This window comes from Protobothrops mucrosquamatus, unplaced genomic scaffold, assembly GCF_001527695.2.
Source record: "Protobothrops mucrosquamatus isolate PMUCROS unplaced genomic scaffold, P.Mucros_1.0 scaffold53, whole genome shotgun sequence".
Lineage (NCBI taxonomy): Eukaryota > Metazoa > Chordata > Lepidosauria > Squamata > Viperidae > Protobothrops > Protobothrops mucrosquamatus.
In genome coordinates, this window is record NW_015386434.1 from 282,498 (window position 1) to 294,053 (window position 11,556).

An 11,556-nucleotide genomic window follows, 5' to 3' on the forward strand; every position below is an offset into this window, starting at 1 on the left:
GCCTTAATGCAAATGGCTGTGCTGACTGTATCTCAATAGTCTTTATTCCTATGCAGGTCTCTTGAGGAGTTACACCATCATACATCTTTTTTTTTAAAATCCATACAAGAGAAAGTCTTGGGCTTTGTACATTAAGCCACCCAACTTTTTTTTTTCTTTTTCTTTTAAGAATCATTTCTGGAAATCAGACTGTTAATTCTCAGCCCAACAGATTGTTCTAGAATCTCCCCCTTCCCGTTTTCTCCTGTGGAAGAACTTCACACCATGAAAATGAAAGTGATTTTTTGTTGTTTGTTTTTCACAATTAGGACTAGTGTAACTCTAGACGTTTTTTTTTGGAAATACCCTTTGACCTTGTTGATAAAAGTTGCAACAGGCAGGTAGGATCGTTTATGCTAAGTTAGTTAGATAGCTGCATCCTGTACTTTGGCATTTGAGTGAGTTGTGTTTCTGTGCTGTCATTTGCTGTTCCTTTGTACCAAATATAAAGTTTTGCACTGACGTTGCGGCAGCGATGCAAAACATTTTATAGGGCGATGCGTTTGTGAATCATCACCCTCCCCTCCAGCAGGAATTGTGCAATTATTCCGTAGCAAGAGACTTGTGGGGCAGGAAGTGGTCAGGCATCCAAAGGGCCCTTCAGTTAGCTGCACATGCCTCACAGACCTGAATTTCCTTTTTGAATAGTTCAGGTAATCTTCATTTAGCAACCGTAATTGTAACCGGCCACCATTAAGTGAAGATCATGTGACTGTACTTATGATCCTACTTCAGCTTTCCTTTGCTTTATAAACCCGTGATGGCCATAAATGCAAGGACTTACTGCAAAGTTATTTTTTTCACCCCTGTCATAACTACAAATGGCCATTGCCCAAGGCTGTCACTAAACGAGGACTACCTGTAGTCCCCGATATTGCACAAAGAGCCAATTTTGGAATCTTAGAGGAATTTGTATTACATCAGTGAAGATCTGGCTGGAGTAAGAACTATTCTGAAATGCTGAAATAGTATTCTAGTTATTTGCAAAATCCTCAGCCTAAAGCATGCCTGAAGTCGTTCTTTGGTTTGATCCTGGTTCTCAGACCCAGTCTCTAGGATTTTAGCAACACTCTGAAACATTGTGTGGTTTCTGAGCCAATACATTTCCATTAAGGAGATCTATAACTTGAAATATACCCTCAGTACAAACTCTATGATGAAACAAGGACTTCAGGTAAGTTAGGTGTGCTCGGATCCTTGGTCAAAGAACAATCCACCCTTCCCGAGATTGCTAGGATGTTACCAGCTTGACAGAGAGCTAAATCCTCCTAGAACAGGGGTAGGCAATCTTGGCTCTTTTATGACTTCCTGGACTTCAACTCCCAGAATTCCTGAGCCAGCCATGCTGGCTCAGGAATTCTGGTAGTTGAAGTCCACAAATCATAAAAGAGCCAAGGTTGCCTACCCCTGTCTTGGAATGACTTTCATGAAGTGATCAACCTCTCTTAATAAGGATATTTGAATACTCCCCCTTTTAAGCTAATGAATAAGTTTAAGCAATGGAGGTGATGGTGTAAAACAGTTTTAATGCATTTATGATATGATTTCAGCAAGACCGCATAGCACAGGAATCTTTCTAGAAAGGAGTTGCAAAGAATTATAAACCTATTAGTAACATTTTCTTTTTTTTTTTAAAAAAAAAAGCATATTAAAAAAACAAGGCTGTGCAGCACTTTGGAACAGTTCCAGAAAGGTTCTTTGGAACGCGTGAGGATGCGGATGTATCAGCCGTATGCAACCCTTTAAAGCAGCTGCATCTTTTCCTGGGGATTGCACAGCACTGAAAAATACCAGTAGGGACTGCTTTAAGCCTTTTACCTATTCTAGGACGTTAATGCATAGGCAAGTGTACTGTGTGCACAAGAAATATATAGTAAATAAGGAACATAAAGGACTCCTCCCAGATCAACCATGGGGGAAAAAAAAAACATTTTGAAATTTAGAATGTGAAAGACTTTTAAAAAGAGAGATTTTTTTTTCCTCACTTTGTTGTGCAAGAAAACACTGCTTTGCTATATTTAAAAAAGAAAAGCTTTTTTTAAAAAGAAATAAAAAATATATATGTACTTAGTAATTGTTTGTAGTCGACAGTTCACAGACGAAGCTGTTTGCGGTGAAAGCTGCCTGGCGGCACAAGCTGGACTTTGTTGCCATCTTTAAGATGAATCTTTAAGGAAAAAAAAAAAAATTAAGTTAATCTTTTTCCCTGAATGTGGTGTTTTTTTCTTCATTATACAATAAATATTCTAGTGAACTTTTTATCAAATGGTTAAGAAAATGCTAGAAGTTGTTGTAAAATATTTGTATCTTGCATTCACTAAAGTAAAAATACTGGCTTTTACTGTGTATATCAGACTCACTCCTATTTAGAATGCTTGGTTATTCTACCTTCCCCTGTTCCTGAGTCCTTCCTAAGCTGGATTCATCTTTTTGTTAGTCATTGTCCCATCACCAGGGCCTGCTGTACTGTGTGAACTGGAAAGTGGAGCTGTCCAACTTCATCAGGCTTAAGGCGTTCAGACCGGTCAGTCCTAGAGGAGATCAACTCTTGACTGCTCTTTAGAAGGCCAGATCCTGAAGTTGAAACTCAAGTACTTTGGCCACCTAATGAGAAGGAAGGACTCACTGGAGAAGAGCCTGATGCTGGGAAAGATGGAGGGCAAGAGAAGAAGGGGACGGCAGAGAATGAAGTGGCTGGATGGAGTCACTGAAGCAGGAGGCGTGAGCTTAAATGGACCCCAGAAGATGGTAGAGGACAGGAAGACCTGGAGGAACGTTGTCCATGGGGTCGCGATGGGTCAGACACGACTTTGCATCTAACAACAAATTACAGGAAAAAAGCAAGGCAAATTCTTCTCTGCCAGTTGAGTCCTGACTGTCTAAATCAGGGGTCTTCAAACTTGGCAACTTTAAGATTTGTGGACTGGCTGACTGAGGAATTCTGGGAATTGAAGTCCACAAGCCTTAAGTTGCCAAGTTTGAAGACCCCTGGTCTAAATCAAACACATCCAATTTGACCCCCTCCCACCCCCCAGAAATGTCAAACTGCATCATAACAGGTTGTCGCAGATCGTGATGGTTGTCACGGATGGTGTGGCTCAGCATTGCTAATTTTAGTCCAACTTGGCCGGTCGGACTAAAATGTCCCCTTTTTGAAGCATTACCCATTTTTATGGGCAACCAAGAGTCAGAATCATGTTAATGTGTTTTGAATCTGGCCCTCCTTTAGAGACACCCTGTTGAACAATGGATTTCTGATCGAACTAGTTCACAAATTTGAACTAACCAACAAATGCATTTCTGGTAAATGAATTAAAAGTCGAAAGCGTTTGTTAAATGCCATGTCAGTTTTAAACAATTTTTATAGCCGACTTAGATGAATTGTCTACATTCAGTCCAAGAAAGAATAGCTGAACTGGCATAGGCTGGGTTCACACTAAAATGTAACGTGACTTGTTTGAAATTGGCTTGGCGTCTTCTATATGCAAATTGTGGTTTATTCAGCAAGCTGTGGTTAGAATGATATGTGTAAGCCAGGAAGCCTTCAGGTGAGGTGTTAGCAGCTGCCTCTGATTCAGATATCTACCCTGGGCCCATTTGCTTTGTTCAACTGAGGATGAAAAACAAATATTTGGAAAGGCCTCATTTAAACTGTCCCTTTGACATCTGAAAACAAACTGTTTTCTTTGGACGGAAATGTGTCGAAAAAGCAGGATCATCTTCACAGAACTGAACAAAATGTGAACTGAAAATCCTTGGAATATGATGACGATGTTATCCATTCAGTCGGGTCCCGACTCTTGGCGATTCTATGGGTCAGGTCTCTCCATATCTTTCCATCTTGCACTACTACTTTGTTCTATGCTGTGGCTGGTGCCAGTTTTGATGGCGTGCAGCCACCGTGTTCTTTGACAGCCTGCGTTCCTTCTACCCTCGGAATATAGCTAGGGGTTCCTTAAAATAAGTATGTTTTCTTTCTTTTTCTCTGCAAATGCCTCAATGTCAGTTTCCTTTTGCTTCTAAAACCTGATGCATATGAGAGGAAAGGCCGAGTTTGTGTTACTGAGATCCCTAAATGAACATGCAGAAAACAGAAGCATACTTTGACAGATAAACTTAATACTTCAACTTTATTAAAACATACAGTCATAGCTCAAAGATGGTAAGTTTAAATACTCAAAAATATTCCAAAGATCCTTAAAACTACTTCAACCCAAAATCAGGAGTGCTTATTTCTTTTTATTAACAGTATTTTGAGTTTTAGAAGAGGGAAATACTTTTTATTTTATTTTTTTTAATTACAGCAATGGAGGACAGGGTGATAAACAGGGCAATTTTGCATAGGAAGAATGAAGAGGGACAAGCGTCTTTCTGTTTTACCATATTCAAGATGCTCCCATTTACGTCAAGCTAGGTTTGTATTTTTTGTTTTTGTTGACCTTGGGGAAAAGCAAGGTATAAAATATGGAATACGTTACTACAGGATATTCATGGATCCCTTTAGTTTCAGTTATTTACTCATGAATTTCACAACCACTAGGACTAGAAGCATCTTTAATGAAAGATAAAATTCTCACAAAGTTGGCTTCTCCAATTTATGTTGTCCTCTCTCTTTAGAAACAATGAGGGAGTTAAAGCCATTACGGAATTTAATTCCGGCATGAACCGGACGGTAGAATGTTAATCATTTTTCATTGCAACACATTTCCACTATTTTCCATGGGTAGACAACATTGGGAAGAAATGACTGGGAATGCTTGAACAGTCATAAGTGTGAAAAATGGTCATAACTTTGAATGGTCACTAAATGAACTGTTGTAAGTCAAGGACTTCCTGTATCCCAGTCAAAAAGCTTAAGAGGAAGTTTTCTGGCCATTTGTATATATCCAGTCACCTACAAGTGGGATGCTGGTCAATAAGAGACATAACATAAATGAGCATTAAAACATGCACATTAAAAATAAAAAAAATCCTCTCCAGTTGAGGGTGATTAATGTCAAAATAGACTTGTACCTTCCTTGGCCACAAGGTTTACACTAGATACACGCTGGCTACTTGCAAAATAAAAATAAATATATGTATGTAAACAATGCCCCCAAATCCTAATTTGCAGACCTCAAACATGGCTCTTAAACAATTTGTTAAACACATGCAATGTTCTGGCTTTTGGTGGATATATATGGTTGCATCTTATTTCTTCAAAAGGGCCAGGCATCACAAAATCCTGCAAGAGGAATAGGGATATCACCCAAACTGCTTTCACTGAAAAAAATTACCCTAGTTACACAGTGTTGAGAAATATGTTTTATCAGTAAAAGGAAAATGGAAATGAGGAAAGTAAAAAAAAGAAGGGGGTTTTGGAAGTCGACGTCTAGTGAGGAAAACCTGGGCATTTGTAGGATGCTGCAGTAGGTTGGGAATCTGTCCTCATTTTTTGATATTTTAAAAAATGGCTCTTTTCTTCCTACACAGTGGGAACATGCTCACAATTGGCTAATTATCTTCCATGACTCATTTTGCCCTGTTGTACCCCTGCTTGGTCTTCACTCAAAATTCATTAGCAACCGCAAACAACAGAGATACGTTCCACTGAGGCAATACTTGGAGAAAAACCCAGAATCTGTCATTACTTCCAGATCATTTGGGGCAGGGGAAGCAGGCCAGGGGCTGTCACCCCCCTGAAGGGATGAAAGCTTGTTTATTAGTATGGACAGTGGGGATGCTTCCTTGTCCAGCATAGTTTGGTCTTCCCACCGAAGAACTGTTCACTGAGATTTTAACGGGATCTGTCGTGTTGGAGGCACCGGGTACCATATCTAGTTGCTGGGTCTTAAAATAGACAATATAAAACACAGGCAAACCAATTCCTATCAGGAGCATAAGGAAGACCGCTTTCCACCACTGGATCCCATAATCCGCTCCAGTGCAGGTTGCTTTCTGCTCCTGAGAGGACCAGTTTGAAGGTTCAATGTGGTGATCTGCGTCCGAAGGGATTTCCATCTGTGTCACTGTTTCAATGTTTTGGTCAATGCCTCTGAAATATTGATCAAGCTCTTCCTGGTCGCCATTCCCGTTTTCTGGATCTATGGATACAGAGTGTTCAGAGAGCAGAGCAGGAGTGTGAAGAGGCAGCAACTCGTCGCTGGTCTCCTCCGTCAGTAGTCCATGAACCTTGACTGGAATCTTGATGGATTTTAGGGCATAAAAGTCTTGTTCCTGGATAAAGTTATTAACCCGTTTGATATCTGCAACCTGGAAAATTCACAAAAGGAAGCATTTCACTTACTCGGTTTATAGCATCGCCTACCTTTCCGAGTGACTCTGGCCAGCTACCAAAACATTAAAACAATCAAAAAAAATAATTAAAAGCGATATACAATCCAGCATTCAAAGGCAGGCAGGTCTAACGTGACCGCCTGAAAACCCGTTGGAAAACCCAGGTATGTAATAGCTTCCAAATGGCTAGCAAAACTGGGAGTCGGTCAACACTCAGGATGGAGATTGTTCCACACAGCAGGTGTTGCTATGTAAAAAAAAGAAAGGAAGGCTTCCTACAGAAGAATTAATCACTATCAGGACCTTCTGGACTGTACCACACTTTGTCTCTTGATCCTTTTCTTCTCCATTCCTTGGACACCATTTTTGATATTATTTAGATAACTCATTGCAAGGCCCACTCGAGAATCCAAAGGGGTTCAACTCTAATTACTGAAAGTTCCTAGCCCTCTGAAGTGGACTTCTCTGTGTTCCTGTATACTTTTACCTTGTAACACATTGGAACTGCCTTTTAAAATTGGACAGTATTTGAGAATTCAGTAAATCGTAACAAAAGACCCAGAAAGAGATGGTTAGGTTAAGCCATGCCATCTAATTACTGCAAAAGAATTAACATTTCGTGTACATTTAATGACCAGCTAGCAACACCCTTTCGTGTAAGTCAAGGGTTACATTTTGTTAATCTTGTACTAGCAGCTGTTGGCAGCTAAACCCAGAGATAATCCTAGGATTTTGTTTAGGAAACTTGTTTGTAAATTAGCGCTTATATTGTTGGTATTTTTTTTCAACAAGCTTCTTTAATGACACTGATAATAACAATTCTAGGATTCAGCACCAGACAGAACTCGGTACAACTCCAATTCAAAACTGATACTCCTAATTCCTGCCAGTTAAATAATCACATTGGTTGCATTTAGCAAAGTGTTCATTCAGACATAAAAAAAAAATATTGAGGAAACATCTCTCTTATGGCCTGGAAGAAAGCAAGAATTTTTGGGTGTTACTCTGGACAAATCAGGCTTAATCTTAACTTTGAATCATGTAAATATGACAGTTTCAAGTGTTGTTGTTGTTTTTTTACAAAGATAGCTTGGTTTTCACTACTAATTCAGGTGATACGCTCTACTAATTCCATGAAGATTGTCTCGTACTAATTTAGTATAAAGCTCAAACATGTCTTCTAAATGCTCCTCTTGTAGAGCCAAAAATTAAGAATGGAGTGTCTTGCACCAAACTTCCACATTTGTTAAAATGTTTAGTTACACACATTCAAAACAGCCTTGACCAAACCTTAGTTAAGTGCAGTTAGAATACAGAATAAAATACAGTCCAGCACAGCCTTCTCCAATTCTTATTTTCATGTCTTTTGAGTGCTAACACCTTACAGTATTTCTACCCAACATGAAATATTATAGTCCCTTTGCATCTGAACTCTCCCGGTTGAGGAAGTCAATAATACTGCCTAATCAGAACTACAAGGAGGCTAAAGTCACACATTGTTAGGATCCAGAATCAGGAACAGAGGTCCTTACCAAAGGTTAATTCTCATTCTTTTTTCCCTCTGTCTAAGACAAGCTATTTCATAAACAACTGATATGTTGCATAAAACTTCCCAAACAAATCATGCAAACTATTAGCAAAAAAAAAAAAAACCTTTCTGTAACCATTTATAAAAATTCAATAATACAACACAACTTTCAGGTCCAAATTAATCCCTGGGGGAGGAAATCTATGCAAAACCCATGGAGACCCATTAACTGTGAAGTAGACCAGCCCCTGATTCAAGTTCTTTTAAGCGAGCGTCTTCTACTCTAAGATCAAATTAAATTCACAGTTTAATCTTAGTCCAACTCCTTCACAGGAGAAAGGAGGAGGAGACAGGCGTATTCGGGATGTCAACTGCCTTGAGTTATCAAAATAATAAAGGCACCATATAAATAAAATAAATAAAACCAGCCTTGATTTTCAAGTTGCACACTATTCTTAGATCAGAAAAAAAATAGTCTTAACGAATAGCTTAATCATTAAAGGACTGAAAGCAAGCATGGAATCTCCTGATTCACCTGGATATGTCAAAAGCTGGCATCAGGGAGCAGATGCCTTTGCCAGCCTCTCAACTGGAAAAACCAGATTGCCCTTCCTAGTCTTCAAACCATCCTGAACCAGCAATTAATTCTGTAAACAAACATTGGCTCGAAACAAAATGCTTTTATCAATCCAGAAACGAGAGCAATCGCTTTCCTCCAAAGAAGCCCCTTCTTACTTTGCATCCGTACTGCAGAGCCAGCTTGTTGAGGTTGTCGTCCTTTTTAACGGCCCGTTCTAGAAGCTGCACGTCCCCAACTCTTTTCTTGGAAGAACTGGATGGTTGGGGGTCTTTCCCCCTTGCACGCAGTTCCATGGCGTTGAATTCCTCCTCTGACGAGTCCTCCGAATCGGATTGTCTGCTGCTTCTGAACAAAAACACTTGAGCACCTGAGAGGTTTTGGACAGCGGCCGGAGCTTGGAAGGGCCTGATCAGCCTTTCATATAGCCTCATGTTGCATCAATCTCTGCAAGGCAAAAAGGAGAGTATTATTCATCAAGCAAGCAAGTAAACATAAGGACGGGTTGAGCAAGTCAAGTCTTGAGGCAACAACTCAGACACGAGAAGGTAGATCATTCATGTTGAAATGCTGCACCATGAGATAATGTCCTAATCTTGGGCCTGTTGTCCTAAAGAAACAAGTTCCTTTTTCATGCTTAATGTTCACGTCCCTTGGCATATTTTTCTTATTAGCCTTTTGTCTTATTAGCTTCATCCCTGCTTAGGTGTAAAGGCTGGGAATGTGCTAATCTAGCGCCATCCAGAGGTGGAGAGATGAACTTTAAGGTGGAGAGATGAACTTTAAGAATGGAGAAAAAATTGCACTTTGTTGCAAAAGTAGGCTTTTAGTTTGTTATATATATATATGTATGTATATCCATTGTAGCTGTTCATATTAGGAAGCTTTTGCTGAGCCTTCAAGGCAGTATCATATTAAGTTTTCTCAACCTTGGTGACTTTAAGATAATCTTAGACTCAGCCCCATGGATGCCTTAGCCAGCCTTAACAATTAAGTAATACACCAATGACAATTTTTTCCCCCTCCAAATGTTCATTGTGAATTTAGCAGACTTCCACTGAAATTTCCACCATTGTATCTCCATTAATGCATTTGCTATTCATTTAATCATACAGTGTTTGACCTGTTGGGATTCTGTGTCATACATACTTCATGAACAGTTTATAATGGCCCTCAAGTTATATTGAGCTATATATAGTATTATAAAATCCCCAAATTCAGTCAGCGCTCTCTTTTTAATCTGCAATTTTTGTCCTTTTTAATCTGCAAATCTCATTAAAACTAAACTATGTATTTGAAGATACTGAAATCAGGTATCGTTGTTTATCAAGTATAAACAACATTAGTAACTTATCATCTTCTCTTAAAATACAACAAATGATTTCTTTTTCCCATATCTCCTCTCTTGTCTAGAAATAAATTATCCGAGTTTCATTGTTTGGTAAAAGTTCATTAACAGTTACCAGAAATCTCAACATATCTATTTTAAGGTCAAATCAAACAAATAGATTGATTCAACCAGCCAACTTTACCTTCCTTCCTTTTAATTTCAAGAATCTTGATCTTTAATTCCTTCCAATCATATCCTAGAACTGGATTTCTTTCCATTTTTTTCTTTGTACCTTCTCATTAAATTCTCCAATTTAACAAATCTCTTTGGTAATTCCCATATGGAAAAGATATCCAGGTCAATTTCTGGGTTTGTGATTTGTGTATCCCTTCTTAAGACATCAAAAGTCTTAGGAATCTGAAGGGCAACTTTTCTTCATCAACATGTGATCTCCTTCCCATTGTCCTCATTCCCGAGCTTCAAATTCTGCTAATCTGATCTGGAAATGATTTGGAAATGAGCAATCCAAAGATCTGTCACCCTGCCCACTTTCCTTCCACAGAGGGTGACCTCAAAATGTTTAGTCACGAATCGATGGATGACCAGCAAGTAGAAACACTTGAGCCAAAAGATTTGCTGCCTTGGTGCGACTGGGCTTACAACTAAACCTTCCTAGTTAAACTCCATCTAATCCAGGGCTGGGCAACTATGGCCCCTTTATGACCTGTGGACTTCAACTCCCAGAATTCCTGAGCCAGCCATGCTGGGAGTTGGAAGTCCACAAGTCACAAAAGGGGGCAGAGTTTTGCCCTCTCCTGATCTAGTCCAACATGGATGGACATCTCCTTAGTATTAAGCCACCCACATTAGTAGGATGAAATATTGGGCAGAGTGGCATGGTAGCATTTGTGGCTGCAGATTCTTCACACAGTATTTGTGCGTGTCAGAAAGAGTATAAAATGGACTTTAGTAACATGGTCTGTAGGACAGACCACACACACCGGGACATTTTCCTAGTTTTAAAAAAAACTAGCACAACTAAGCCTCTGTTTGGTTTTTAAACAAAACTTCCCAGGATTGTCTTCCTAAGTTCTTCCCTAAAACTGTTCAAGCTGGCACTTCCCTGCTCTCCAAGCAGGTCCAACGGCTTCTCCCTTCACAACCACTTTACCTTTCCAAAAGACGGACTTTCTAGTCCAGTGTTTCTCAACCTTGACAATTTTAAGGCATGTGGACTTCAACTCCCAGAATTCCACAGCCAGCATTGCTGGCTGTGGAATTCTGGGAGTTGAAGTCCATATGCCTTAAAATTGTCAAGGTTGAGAAACACTGTTGTAGTCCAACCTGGTGAAAAAGAGTTTCCAGCACCCCAGCTGGGGGGGAATGCCACCAGTTGAAGCCCACACCGTCTTAAGGTTGCCAAATTTGAAAAAACAACCCTTGCTCCTCCAAAGCATTGCTGGCTGGGAACTCTGGGAGTTGGGAATCCCCACTTCTCAGAATGGCCAAGATTGAGAACCCAATGATTAGACTCTCCAAGTGACCCCTCCATTGCTCTTTTCCTCCTATCTAAAACCTTGTGATTCCTGCGTCCGGGCAAAGTCCTCTGAGAAAGGAGACCTCCCCCCCCCCCCGAGATCAACCGGGGCCCGATCTCGGCCTCTTCTTAAAGGAAGCCCCCCCCCATATAACTTTTCCCCTTCCTCCTCCTCTTCCTCCCCCCCCCCCCCATCCCCAGCAGCCCAAGGTCCTTCCCCCATTCCTTGGCTGACCTGGATTCCGGCGGCACCCTTTCCTTTCCTTCCC

The 11,556-nt window shown here is 40.1% G+C and overlaps 1 protein-coding gene across 1 annotated transcript; it reads right to left on the reverse strand.

Annotated features, from left to right (window-relative positions):
• Positions 1–4,152: 4,152 nt before the first annotated feature.
• On the reverse strand, positions 4,153–11,556 carry LYSMD4 (LysM domain containing 4). Its single transcript, XM_015811845.1, has 3 exons — positions 11,523–11,556; positions 8,579–8,867; positions 4,153–6,291 (listed from the first exon to the last, which is right to left on the reverse strand). The coding sequence occupies exons 2-3, from the start codon at positions 8,852–8,854 to the stop codon at positions 5,710–5,712; spliced, it is 858 nt and encodes a 285-aa protein (XP_015667331.1). The 5' UTR covers positions 8,855–8,867; positions 11,523–11,556; the 3' UTR covers positions 4,153–5,709.

Bases quoted from the DNA above. Each gene is read 5' to 3' on its own strand.
- LYSMD4 (XM_015811845.1), bottom strand. From the start codon at position 8,854: ATGAGGCTATATGAAAGGCTGATCAGGCCCTTCCAAGCTCCGGCCGCT. The intron at 6,292-8,578 runs GTAAGAAGGGGC...TGAATTTTCCAG, and splicing joins CTCTGCAGTACGGATGCAAA to GTTGCAGATATCAAACGGGT.